This window comes from Myotis nattereri, assembly GCF_964212035.1.
Source record: "Myotis nattereri genome assembly, chromosome: 1".
Classification (NCBI taxonomy): domain Eukaryota; kingdom Metazoa; phylum Chordata; class Mammalia; order Chiroptera; family Vespertilionidae; genus Myotis; species Myotis nattereri.
This window is the reverse complement of record NC_138075.1, coordinates 52063684-52078279: the sequence shown is the minus strand read 5'-3', so window position 1 is coordinate 52078279 and position 14596 is coordinate 52063684. Positions and strand designations below refer to the sequence as shown.

The 14596-nt window shown below is 41.4% G+C and overlaps 1 protein-coding gene across 1 annotated transcript in view; it reads right to left on the bottom strand.

The window, feature by feature from the left end:
* The window catches only part of MYO1E (myosin IE), a 189582-nt gene that overhangs the window by 91250 nt on the left and 83736 nt on the right, over positions 1 to 14596 (bottom strand). The window contains exons 3-4 of the mRNA XM_081084100.1: positions 9907 to 9996; positions 6486 to 6580 (exon numbers count right to left, since the gene is read on the bottom strand). Coding sequence (XP_080940226.1) covers positions 6486 to 6580; positions 9907 to 9996 — 185 coding nt within the window. The remainder of the gene's footprint in view (positions 1 to 6485; positions 6581 to 9906; positions 9997 to 14596) is intronic.

Sequence of the window (14596 nt, the reverse complement as noted above, 5' to 3'; positions counted from 1 at the left end):
GCTGACTGCTTCGTTCTAAACTGATCCCCTCTTTTTCTAAATTCAGTAGCACTTACAGCTTACTTGAAGTATTTCAGCTTCATAATTACCATTAAACATTTATTGTGTGTACCCAAGAAACAAAAAAGCATACACCAGTTTCCCGTCATCAAAGATTGAAAAAAATGTGCACACGCAAATTAATGGGACATAGACTAAATGATATAATAGTTAAGGAGCATTCATCTGGCAACTGTGTTTGGAAGAGAGAGAGCCGGTGGTAGGATAAATTTTGGGCTAACATAAAAGAACCATTGTGAACTTCGTTAAATCTGAGATATTGGTATGTTACATAAATGGGGTTATCACAGTGCTAATTGTGATAAAGGAGTTGACTAAGTTTCAATAGAGGCTCTACCATTTACTAGTTTGAGGCTCTCGGGCTTCTTTTAAACCTCGTTTTCTGGATGGAACCTCTAGCAATAACAATACTGGCAGCCAGAGTGGTTGTGAGGATGAAAAGAGATGACCTACATGCAAAGCACACAGCGGAGGGCAGGCACTCAGGAAGCGTAACTTGCCTGGACCAATTCGTGGTGCTAAACGTAAGAGGTGAGTGGGATATTAGGATTTCAGGAGCCTTAGTCTTGATTCTCAACTAGAACCAATTAGGGAACTTGAGAAATATATTGACGCTCTGGGCTCATCATAAATCAGTTGAAACAGAATCTCTAGATGCATAGCCCAGATATCTATATAGCCACTGAGTGAATGAGGCAACACAGGGACTGAAACATCTATCCTTGGAAAGTTAACTAGTGAACACAAGGCAGTGGATGAAATCGGCAGCTAAAGCAGCCCCTCCCCCTGCTCTGTCTGCCAGTGGAACGTTGGGGATAAACCTGGGAAACACCTAAGGCACATCCTGGGTGTTTATTTCTGGAGCTCCACCTAAGGATGGCTGGGTTGGCAGGAGAAAGTGGAGGCTGATAAAAAGGGGCTGACCTACCGGGAATCGGGAGAGGAGAAGAACACCACAAGTGACGGATTTTCCCCAAAGGAATGGACTACTCTGAGGAATGGAGCAACACCCCGAGTTCCTATCTCCAGATAGAGGTGGGGGCCTGGATCTGATGACAATAGCTAGTATGATCTTCCCTGTTCTGAATTCCAGCCCCTCATGGTAATCTGGCTCCCCTCTGGACTGTGTTCCTGAGCTGCCCACAGGCAGACTTCTCTTCACAAACTCATGAGTTGGGATCTATCCTTTGTGAGTTTGGCTGGCCAAAGCCATTCTACCTGAAGCTGCTTAACTCTAACTACTTTGATGAGTCTGTAGACATACAAAACTCAGGAGCAAGCCCTTGGTGGAGGCCTTTGCTTGAGAAAACACCCCATCTCCTCCCTCGATTTTTTTCTTTTTAAATTCAGTTTGTTACATTGATTTCTAGCCCAGAAATAGTCCACCCTGCCAGCATATCCACCACTTTAGAAAACATGAGCAAGATTGGGAGGAAACTGATGATACTGCCTCTCTGTCCTGTGTTACCCCATCTAAAGAGTATGCATTTCATCATGTAGACAAGGTCACACCAGGGAAATTGGGGAGTGAAGGTCTGAAAAGAACACCAGAGAGATTAGGTCATTCATTTTTAATTTTCTAATTAAACGATACTAAAAGTTCCTAGTCTTTCCAGCTATGGTAAAAGCCCATAACACAAGGAGCAAGTTTCTCTTCCAGCCCCAGGAGAATGGGTTTTGTTTGCTTCCTGTTCACAAATGCATGCAGGCAGTCTGCGTTTGACTCAGCCCCTGGCTGGACAAGTACCCAGCTCTCCCAGTGTCACTGGCCGCAAACTTGGGCCTCTCTATCCACAGGAGCATTTTCCTGCCTTCCCTTCCCTCTGGCATTATTTGGAAGAAAGAGCTCCCAAACCAGGAGAGACCTCAGAGGTCACCTGGTCAATCAGTTCTCTCACAAATGAAGAGACCCAGGCCCAGACAAGCACTAAGTTTGCTGCCCAGGATCACAGAGCCACTAGAAAGAACCATGGCCAGCCAGGGGTAGCAAATCTATTTTCTCAGTGCAGAAACCACAGCCCTTGGGTAATAAGTTAAGTTCTTGGGTAATAAGAGAGGTTGGGCTTTTGCCTTGGGCTACTGGGGATAGTCTCTAGAGCCCTGGAATGTCTGGCCTGACGGGAGTCTCTCTGTTTGCCCGGGGGCTTTGCGATATCTAACAATATGAATTAGGATGGAGGCTTTGAAAACACCATATAACTTCTCACCATGCCCACCCCTTCCCCCCCACCTGGAGGAACAGGAGACTAAAGGTCAGCCATGCAGCGATAGAACCCAAATAAAAACTCTGGACACCAAAGGCTTGGGTGAACTTTCCTGGTTGGCAATACTATTGCCATAACTGGAAAGAAATAACACCACTCATGACTTCACGGGGAGAGGACAACCAGAAGCCTCACATCTGGACCCCTCCCAGGCACTGCCCTATGAGGCTCTACTTTTTTCTGTTTTTGATTTGTATCCTTTTGCTAAAACAAAATGGTAATCCTAAGTTCAGAGCTTTCATGAATTCTGTGAGTCATTCTAGTAAATTATTGGAACTGAAAGGGTGGTAGGGACCCCTGAATTTGTAGCTAGCTGGTCAGAATTGAGGGTGGTCTGCGGAACCCTCTGGTGTCTGAAGTGAGGACGGTCTTGAGCAGGACTGTGCCCTTCACTTGTGAGGTGTGGCCTGACTCTGGGTAGTTAGTGTCGGAAGTCAAAGCAGCTCCCTGTTCTATCACCTTCTAAATGAAAGCACAGCCAGTGCAACGGAAATCCTGGGAGCGGAGCCCTCAGGCCCTGGCCAACTGAACAGTTGGAAAGAAGGCTCCCACCAGTGGGCATGGGTCCTGCTTCAGTGCAGTGTGTCCTGCAGGGACACACTCAGGGGGATGTGAGAGTGGGAGAGACGTGGGCTGGGCAAGACGGCAGCTTCCAGACTTGTGAAGCTCAGGTAACAAGACCATTCTCTCCTTTCTCATCTCACTAGAGCAGTGGTTCTCAACCTTCCTAATGCCACGACCCTTTAATACAGTTCCTCACGTTGTGGTGACCCCCAACCATAAAATTATTTTCGTTGCTACTTCATAACTAATTTTGCTACTGTTATGAATCGGAATGTAAATATCTGATATGCAGGATGTGTTTTCATTGCTACAAATTGAACATAATTAAAGCATAGTGATTAATCACAAAAACAATACGTAATTATATTAATGTGTTTTCCGATGGTCTTAGGCGACCCCCGTGAAAGGGTCGTTCGACCCCCAGGTTGAGAAACACTGTACTAGAGGCTCAGGAGGAAGGAGAACAGGCAAGGGACCGAATTAGAAAACATATGCTGTACCCTCATTCGATCTAGTTACGAAAACGCCCTCCTCCTCTCTATTGGCCAGAGACCTCCACTTGGAGTCAAACGGAAGCATTTCCTGTTAAGCAACCCAACTCATCATCACTCACGTATTCCTTCCAAAAGGACTTAACCTGCATCTAATTAAGTATTTAGATCTACCTTGCAATTCACTGAGAATTCAGCTGGAGGAATTAGTGTAATGAGATTAGGAAAAAACAGTTATCTAAAAGGTGTCCATAGGAAAATTGGGTTGGTGTCTTCACCAAGTCAATGTCATTAAAAAAAAAAAAAAAAAAAAAAAAAAAGCCATGATGGTATTAGGGGAACTGTGATAGAATATAAATAAAAAAGTGAAAGACATATGCAAATGAAACACTGTTCCTTGATTTACATAAATCAGCAGGAAAGGCGTGCTTGCAAAAATTAGTGAAATCTGAATGTGCACTGCTTATTTTTAGATGATACTAAATTTTTATTAATTATTTAGTTGTGATACTGGTCCTGGGGCTAAGGGAAAAAAAGGTTATTTTCCAGAGATGTGTATGGAAATATTTAGAAGTAAAATATCATGAAGTCTGTATTTACCTTGAAAACACTTCAGTGTTCTTTGTTTTATATTTTTGACTTTAGAACCATGTAAATATTTTATACAATTTAAAATTTTAAAATGTTAAACCCCTAAAATTCAATATGAAATTAAATGGACTTAACTGTAAGTTGGAATGTTAATGACACAGAAAAGGATTATTTTAAGTGGCTCTTAAAACCCAGTATTTTGACTGCACATGCCAAGGACAAAAAGAATAACAAAGAAATTTTAGAGTTAATCCAGTATTGCTATTAATAACATTGGTACTGCTATTTTGAATCATTAACAAAATCACTCATTTGCTTTATCCCCTTATATATGTTTATATATTTATATATAACTATATAGTCACATATTTATTTCTTTTGTATTTATATTTACATTTATACACATAGTATAAATCAAATAATTGTGATAATGTCAGTAGGAACCAAATTTTTCAGCATTAAGAGAAACGAGATACAAGTATAAAAATCCTACAATCTTAAAATGAACTGAAAATTACCAGTGTGAACTTAGGCTCCATCTTTTTTCCTTAAAAAAATTCGTATTCCTTTGTCCTTTGAAAAGAACTAGTAGCCCTGACAACATATGGCAGTGAGCGAGCACTCAGTGGCTAGGCTGGTGGTGCTTGCATATCATTGCCCATTAAAATGAACCGGGGGTTTCTGGTGAAGCGCTGATCCAGGGCTTGGCAGGAAATGTACAAGATGAGTCTGGAACATCTTAAACAAGAAAGCTACCAAAGACGACCGGTCATATCAAGAGGCATGGGAGCCAATATAAAGGGCTCCCAAGGTCAAAGTTAGGACTTTTGAGCCTGACAGGAAAACTGCGGTGTTTAAACAGATAATACATTTAAAATCCACTGGTTTGGAATGATACTGAAAACCAAAACGTATCACCTCGGGAGGTTGCTAGGGCATCAACTCATTGCTTTGAAAAATTGGTCAAGACAACAAATCAAACTCTTTATCTAGTTCTCCCCAATAGATTGTATTTTAAGTTAACCTAATAAATAAATGTGAAAGAAAGAATAGAAAATAATGATTTTTTTGGGGGGGAAATAACGATTTTTTAACTATTAAAGAATGACAGTATAATAAGAATTTCTAATGGATGGACCCACCGGCAATCCCACAGGCATTATTCACCAATAAAAGTCCTGAGTGCAGAGCATCACTGATGAAGCATTTTATTTTATTTTATTTTTTGCCAAAGAATTGAATCTGAACTTGATCAAGCTTTTAGCTATAGACACCAATTTACAGGAGAAAGAGGGAACCATATACAATCAGCTAATCCCACACTACAGAAAATTCTGCAAGACAAAAGAGTTTTTTCTTTAACAAATAAATGCCAAGAAAACAAAAGAAAAAGAAGAAAAAAAAAAGCGGAGACTTAAGAAGCATAGCAGTCAAGGGCAATGTGTGAGCTCTGTTTGGAACCCAAATAAAAACCAACTATTAACAAAATTTACAACACAGTCATGGAATAGAACTGATAATATAGGGTGATGTTAAAAGAATTATTCATTTTTTAGGTTTGACATAAATCTTTGAGAGGTGCATAATACATTATTGACAAATAATGATTTGCTACCCAGGATTTGCTTTAAATGACCAAGTGGATGCAGGATGGAAGGGTTAGGGGAAATAGGACTGGCTGTATGTACAAGCTGGATGAGAGACACACAGGCGCTTATTCTAACACTCTTTTTAAATTTTGTATATGTCTGCAAATATCCCTAATAAAAAATTTTTCAGAAGTGCTTCAGATAAAAAAATTAAAGAACTAAAAAAGATGAATGCAAATATGACAACATGTTAACAACTGTCAAGTTCTCAGCGATGGGAATATGGATGCTTACTTTTTCTCTGTGTTTGCAAATGTTCACAATAGTAAACAAAATTGTAAAGGCACTTAAACCCAGCAAAGACCCAGAGTTAGGTCAGGTTAAAAGGATTTTGACATGTAGCTACAGACAGATGGGTAATGCTGGCATTTACCACTAATGCCCACAGAAAATTAAAAGCAAATGACAAAGGACACCAAAACGTTCAAACTTGAACTAAATTACTGGGAGAAGAAAAAAGAGGGACCTGGAGAACAGGACTCTAGCTGACAGAACAGTGAAGCTTGTGACATAAAGGATCTTCAACTTAGAGTCAAGCCACGGCATGATCACACGGGAGGGAAGGAGTTTTACAATGTTTAGTCCAAGGCCCCAGTGATGATCAATGAAAGATCTGGCTACACCTTGTGCCCTAAAGCCTTAATGTCATACGTGACGGGGTATAAAATTTTTAAAAAAGCAGCCCAACCCCACAGAAGCGCAAAAGCTTTTATGATCTGGAATTGGAAAATGAACCAAGACAAAGCCGGCAGCGTGACTGTTACTCAGCTACGCCAGCAGCTGTTGCGAAAGCACTGCTTCTCGGTAGAAGCCCTAACTACAGCATGACCTCACGTCCTCTACCCCGAAGAAGGCTCTGTCCGTACCTGATGATGACACACTGGTTCTCTCTGTCAATGATCATGTTTCTGTACATATTATCTGCAAGAGCATAGATGTGGGGTGGGTTTTCGTACTGTGCCTAGAAAAGCAAAACAAAACGAAACCAAACCATGGTCAGATAAAGCAACACATTATATTTCTTTTTTCTTGGCCTTGGCTTATACCACTATATAGGTCTAACGTTTATAATTATATCTTATAGGTTACAAAACACAAGAATTCATAAAATTGTCTAGGTCACGAGGAGTTACACCTAACAAAATGAAGGTGGAATCTGGAGGTGCTCTTCTGTAGGTATTTGAGTGACTCAGCCTTCAGACATGCCCTATGCCTTCAGATACTCCACCACACACCCTTCCACCCTAACAGGCCTCCACAAGTGATGTTCCACTGCTAAACATTTCTAAAGGCCCTGGGGCAACAGGCCCACTAAAAACCCGGGTCTGATTTTACTAGAATTCTAAATTCCTACACAATTTTTTTCCTAAGGGGCAAACTGGAGATGGCTATGAATGAGGAGAAAACCAAAATTTTCCATAAGAAGAGAACAAGAGGTGTGGTTCTTTAAAGTGATCAACTGGTTTGGTCAGTTTGTTTTCATCTCAGTAGGGGAAAAAAAATCCTGGCACACTAGGATATTCCCCTGGGTTTTAGTTTCATGGGGAATCTTAGCTCTGCATAAATATAAATTCACCAATACATTCACTGAGTCAGGACAACTGCAGCCCTGCTTTCTTCAATTTCTTGGCACCCACTTCCACCATTCACTCAAAAGAAAAATGCTAAAAAGAAAAATACTTCATGTGGTGTAAAGCTGGAGAAAGAGCACTCCTTCAGTTTAAGGCTATCTATCTATCTATCTATCTATCTATCTATCATCTAAAAGGCTAATATGCAAAGTGTCCCCTCAGGAGTTCGACTGGGAGACCGGGAGTTTGATCGCTATAATGTGTGCTGACCACCAGGGGGTGGCGTGGAACGAAGGAAGGCCCTGACCAGCAGCTGGAAAGCCTTGATCGGCCCTGATTGCCGGCCAGGCCTAGGGACGCTACATGTGCATGAATTTCGTGCACTGGGCCTCTAGTCTAATATAAAAAAGTGAAAACAATACCAGAACCAGTGAGAAGGCGTAGATTGTGTCTTTCCCTTCCCTGGTGCCCATCTCTCAAGTGGGGATACTAATGCCGATGCTACACATGTCACAGGGTAACTGAGATGATGGATGGGGATGGAATTTGAAAAAGTAGAGTCTTATGCAAAGGTGCAGTATCATTTACCAATCCAGCTTTGGGCCTTATTATACAATGACTTACTAATAGAAAAGGTGGCCTGGCCCAGAAATTGCCATTCATTGCAAGCTCTGGTAGATCGGAACTGAGTGATGAGAGGGGATGAAAAGAGGGTGCTTGCTGCCTGCATGCAGGTTTGGAACTGGTGGATCCAGTGTCCACGCTTTCCCTCATATTGTGAGCAGGAGGCTCACAAGGGGAACTGCCCAGTGAGGGTCGGAGGCTATTCCTGGGACTTGTTGACTGAACAACTCCAAACAGGAACGAGAGTACATCCCTGCCGTCACCTTACAGTCAGAAGGGGATGCATGGATAAACCTCAGGATATTGTCTTAAAATGGCCTTCAAGCCTCGATTGCTTATGCAGGATTATTTTTAATACCTCTTTGAAAACAGGGAAATTGATTATAAGAAAGAAAAGAGGAAAATAGAAGGAAATGGAGTGGAGAGAAAGCTGTGGGCATGGAGGGAAAGGTGTGGGCAAGTCATTGTCCAATAAGGCTTGAAAGCTGATTCACTAGTTATACTTGTCCTTAGCAAGTGACTGTTTTTCAAGATGGTTTCCAATCTATGGTCTCACAGAACCTCTCAGCTACCTATGAGAATTATCAAGTAGGTATTTCCTCTACCTGGTTCTTTCCTCCCCTGAAAGTCATTAGGATCTGACTTCAGCTCCAACAGTCAGCAGATTTGAGTACTTAACCTCTCTAAGCCTCAGTTTCCTCATCTGTGAAATGGGTACAGAGAACAATACACAGCCAGCATCCAGGGCTGTTGTATTACTTGTCACAAGTGTAACATAACACCTGGCACTCAGTAAATACCGATTTTACAGCACGCGGTTATCATTAGCAGTTAAAAATAAATATGTATTTTTAAAATTCTAGGGCATTCCTTTAAGGAGAACTCTTCAAAAGATGAATGGTCTAAAAGGGACTCATAGCGATGCTTTTCAGAGAACTGGAAAGAAACCCCACCAATGCACAGCACTTGCACCTACCCCGCCCCTGCCGTCATTGAGAATGCCAGGCCAGCCCGTGCCTGCTGCTCCCGGCCTGCAGATCAGGGCGCCAGGGCAGGGCCAAGCCTCTGTTGACAGTGTGCCCCTTGTGCTGGGCTCCCATAAAGGCAGCATTATCAAAGGTCTTTCGCGTGGCAGCCTCCTTCGGCTCTAGCGACCAGCACCATTCATCTGGCAACAATGGGGTGAGCTCTTGCTCTGGGTAAATTGCCTTCCACTTCAACTGATGAATCTGTGTGGGCTCTCTTTTGTTTGTTTTCCAGGGGTCAGGACTAATGATTGCTCTTGTGCTTCTGCTGCAAAGGAAAGAGCGAAGGGGTAAGGATGCAGAGATAGGGAGGCCTGGGGAAGTGATGAACCACGTAAGGAGACACACTGATGAGGATTACAGTTTCCATTTTTTGTCACACAACTGAATTGGCTATGGAGCTGTGTCTGAACTGGGACCGAAGTCACATTAATAAATGAAGTAATAAAAGATTCATTTTTCATGTTCCAGTCATAGCCACAGTTTCAGGGTCTGATTCAGACAGGATGATCCCCATCGCCCAATTTATTTTTTACCCATTACTGGTTGTTTAGTTTTAGAATTTTGTGGCATGTGTGGAAAGAGGAAGGTCCCCCAACCTGTAGGTCTTGCATCCCATTTAACTAATTTTATATATAATGCTCCAATGTTAGATAGTCCTATGCTTTCTTGAGCTGCACTTGGAAGATTAGCACAACATTAAAAAATCAAACAATGGCCCTGGCTGGTGTGGCTCAATGGATTGAGCGTCAATCCGTGCACCAAGAGGTCTCGGTAGTGATTCCCAGTCAGGGCACATGCCCCAGTTTCGGGCCTGCTTGATCCCCAGTGGGGGATGCACAGGAGGCAGCCAATTGATGTTTCTCTCTCCCTCTCCCTCTTCTCTCTCTAAAATCAATAAAAACATATTTTTTTTAAAAAAGAAAAATCAAACATGTCCCCTACTTGAGTTTTCCCAATAACAACTCATATTAAGGAAATGCAAATACATTGCCAACATCGAGAAAAACTACCCAGCATCCAAGAAGCCAAAAGCACTGCAGTAATTCCCGTGGCGTGTAACTTACCGCTCCTTGGTACATTTCAATTTCCTTATCCCCAAAATACGGCATCTGCTTGAAAGGGTTGACTGAGATTAAGACGGATCCTATATATGTCTGAATTTATATCCAGTTAAGGTCCATTGTTAATCTTCATAGTTACACATGTTTTTTTAAATTAAGTAAACAGATGTTATAAAAAATTCACGATTGTTCAAGGAAGAGCTTGTGTACTTGTTTTCTAAAAGATTACAAATAAAGACAAAGGCAATTACCAGCTAGCTCAGACTTTGTTCCTCTCCAGGAAGAGGAATGAACTTAATTAACCAAGGTGCTACAAAAAGAAATAGTAAATGAATGGAAGCTTATTCCTTTAAGACTGGTGACACACAACTAGAAAAAACAAACAAAACAAAACAGAAATGACCAAGGAGTGAAAGAGCAGTTATCATTCCTCTTTTCAAATGACATTATTTTTCCCTGGGACCTTTCTTATCTATTAGGTATACTAAGGATGTATTCATGCACTCATTTAACAGACAGAGGGATACAAGATGAGCTCTTTCGAAGCTTAGGGAACTGAGTTGTGTCTATATTATTCAGAGCAGACAATTACAAACCCATACAGATCAGGCTGAGGGGAAGGAGGTGTTTTTTCTGCATGGGGGAATCCAGGAAGTCCTCTCAGCAGAGAACGTGTTCATATTGTCTTAATTCTTTTCTACGACACATTCTTAATCAAGTGTTATTGTAACAAAAAGACATTTTCATGTATTCATTCAGCAATCAACTAGTTTGAACTGGGTGTCTACAACATGCCAGGCGCTGCTCTAGATGCTGGGGATACAGCAGTGAACAAAATACACACACTGGACAAAAGTCCCTGCCCTCACAGAGGAAAAAAATCATAAAAAAAACACCTCTAAACCACACACATACTCAAAATTGTTTCTTTTAATCAATGATTTCCCACTGTTTAGAAATTTTGCAGTTGAAGATGTAAACCGATGAGATTTCCTCCCCTAAAGAAACATTTATAAGTTTACATATATGTTAGGATCCAGGTGTCTAATAGAGCAGTGTGGTAACTCTGGTCAGATGGCCTCATTCCCCAAGTCCAGTTCTTCCTGACCTTGGGTAAGTCATATCTGTAAGCTGCAGTTAATGGATGGTGGGGTAAAATAGGACCTACTCAATAGGGCTGTTATGAGAATTCCATGTTACAAAATGCTTAGCACCATGTCTGGCATTGTAGATGCAATTTCCTTAATTCATATACTTCAAGATGCATGTTTTGTCACATGTTAATACCTCTGAGATGCAGCTTTGGTACTATTATTGAACACAAATAAGCCAAGTGTTGGATAAATCATACAATATTTAAAAATTAATATTTATACACAAAGGCAGGAATGCAGAATGATTCGGTTGCAATTTTGCTTCCTGTTTCTCTGACCAGAAAGATCTCTGACTTGAAAGGGTTGAACTTGAAATGACAGTACAGAAGATGGGGTGGTTTGAAAAGCACACCCAGATGGAACCAGTGGGGGCAGTCCATGGCACTAAGTTAAAATGAGAATGAGACAGTGAATCAGAACTAAAAGTCGCCAGAGTCACAGAAGGAGGGACACGAGCAAATGTAATTTCAAGTGCCAAAGCCAGATGAGGCCACCGATAGATTGATTAATGGCCTACTTCTTTTTAGGCAAAAATTCAGAACAGATAAATTTATTATTAAAATTATTAATCGGATAAGAAATGTCTATAATGCTGTAGACTAAATGTTAATAATAACTGATCAAACACATACACATTATATGATACTAATATAAGCTCCTAATCACAACTCTGTTACTACTTTAATCCTATTTTACTATGAAGAAACCGAGGCATAGAGAAACTTTAGAACTTGCTCAAAGTCACAAGCTAGTGAGTAGCAAAGCTATGCTCCAAACCCAGGCAACCTGGTTCTAGAGTTTACACTCTTTTTTTTAAAAAAAAATACATTTTTAAAATTGATTTCAGAGAGGAAGGGAGAGTAAGAGAGAGCTAGAAACATCAATGATGAAAGAGAATTATTGATTGGCTTCTCCCTGCACAGGGGAGAAGCCCGCAACCTGGGCATGTGCCCTGACAGGGAATCGAACCGCATCCTCCTGGTTCACAGGTCAACACTCAACCACCAAGCCATGCTAGCTGGGCTAGGGTTCACATTCTTAATCAACAAGCTATATTGCCTTTCTAAGATTAGCAGGCATTGTCGCTATTATTATTGTTGATATTATTATTGGTAGAGTTGACAGATTTAGGAAATAAAATAAAAAATGCCCAGGTAAATTTGAAGTTCAGATAACAATAAATAATTTATGCATATATATCCCAATAAGTATGCTCCAAGCAATATCTGAGACATACTTCTACTAAAAAGGTACTTATTTATCTGAAATTCAAGCTTAATCAGGCATCCTGTATTTTACTGGCAACCCTAAATTGGCAGCACAAGGATCTCCTGCTGGACTGAGAGGTGTTCGAGAGCCTATGGTCCCTCATAAATTAGATTCTGTGATTCTTTGAGTACTAAAAACTCTATCTCTCTTCGTTGATTTTTAAAAATATATTTTTATTGATTTCAGAGAGGAAGGGAGAAGGAGAGATAGAAACATCAATGAAGAGAAAATCATTGATCAGCTGCCTCCTGCATGTCCCACACTGGGGATCGAGCCCACAATCCAGGCATGTGCCCTAACTGGGAATTGAACCATGAGCTCCTGGCTCATAGGTTGAGGCTCAACCATTGAGCTAAGTTGGCTGAGCTGTTGACTTTTTTCTGTATCTTTACCACATGGTAGGGACCAAATCAAAACTGAATAAATGAGGCTTGGCCCTCATTCTGATTCTCAAAATATAGCAATTCTTACAATTTTCAAGAAATAGAGCCCTGCTATGACCATCCTCGTTTCAGAAGAAGAGGATGTCTGGCTACATTTATCTCCAGGTGAAAACGAACTTGGGCAGGTATGGCGTTTCCATGCAGAAGGGTGCTCCTTCCCTTGGTTGTGAAGGGAATGCCGTGACTGCCACCTGTCCTGGACAAACTGGTCACTGCATGCGAAGAAGAAAGAGCTACCCAAGGACATAAGCCAAAGAAAGCACCTGCTCAGCAATCCCTTCCCGCCCACCGAGCCCTTGGTTATCAAATACATATGGGTTGGGTTGCATAGAGCTTCTATAGGAGCCAACATTTTTTACTGTGAATAACCTGCTATTTAAAGAGATATATTGTAGAGTCTTGACACAGTCAGCTACATAAATTCTGATTAAGGCCTGGGAAGGAGACACTCAGAGAAAAAAACTTCTTTCAGATGACTCGGCCAAGCCTGAATCAATCAATGACTGAGGTTGAAAGAGGGAAAATTGTAGCTGATCCCTAAATTTCCCATAAATAATGGGGCTGCCGTATTATTTAGGAGGAGTCCCGGAAAATAAAGTTTAGTTTGAAACAGAAGAATTGAGACAAGAGAATTTAACTTGGATTTAAAGGAAACAAACATATTTTAGTTATTTTAGGTGAGAGTTTGGCCTCATTGTTTATCTAACTGCCCGCCTTTTTTCCACCTGGCTGGGTCTGCAGACACCTCAGCACTTCCCTGAGCACACGGGCCTCCTACTGAGTTGGGTCCCTTCTCTAGACTCAAATACTCCCTCCCACTCCCTACTACATAATTCAGGTGTGCCTTTGGAAAAAGCCGTTTCCATCATTGTCTCTACCACATAATCTTTGGCAATGAAGGTGTGGCCCAAGGTTAATTTTGAAAATGTATGGGGGTACCAAACCAAAAACAAACAAACAAAAAAAACCCCCACCAACCAACCAACCAAACAAAAACCCAGAAATCTGTAACATAAATGCCATCGTATTTAATAGACTTTGCAAGATGAAAGGACCTAGCAGATCTTGGTTCTCAAATGCTTGTTGGGGATCTTTGAGTTTACAGTGATCTGCAGCAAGAATGACAAAGAAACAATGCCCTGAATTTTTCATAAAGCTCAATTTATTCAATGTAAAAGACTGTCCTTTATTCTTCGATTATTTCCTTTCTATTTTGGGAGTGTTAAAAATATTCTTTCTTTTATGAAATGTGATGGTAGTGAAGCTTCTGTAAGTTTGTTTTTAATGGTCTTATTAAACAAAGATAAAGTTTAACTTAAGAAAAAATTCCAGTAACCAACGAATTCCCCCAAACCACCCACACCAACCTAATGGATTTCCCTGTTTTTATCTCTAAGGTGGGGGGCGGGCGGGGGGGGGGGGAGGGGGGAGCTGAGGCCAACTTGCCTGAAGACATATGTGGAGAAGGTCAAGCTGGAACTTGAGCCCTGGCTCCAGCCGCCAGACCAACCTTCCTCACTGCAGTGTGGTGCCCCCACCCCCAACGTGACTGACTGCCAAGGACCAAACCTCATTCAGAACAACTGCACTGCCTTCAGCTCCGGTTGGTCTGGCACAAACATCTCACCCCTTAATTCAAGGGCTGAAGATGCCAAACACACTTGAGTGTGGTCTTTGAGCGAAAACAAGTTTGGAGAAAGCTGGACCAAATGGGCAGGGAGTGCTTTTGCATAGAACCGTTGTCGTCAGCCAAGTGGCTACAAATGATGCCAGGCATAAGCGCAAATACTGCAATGTTTTCCTCAGAGATTTTCGAGTGGAATTGTA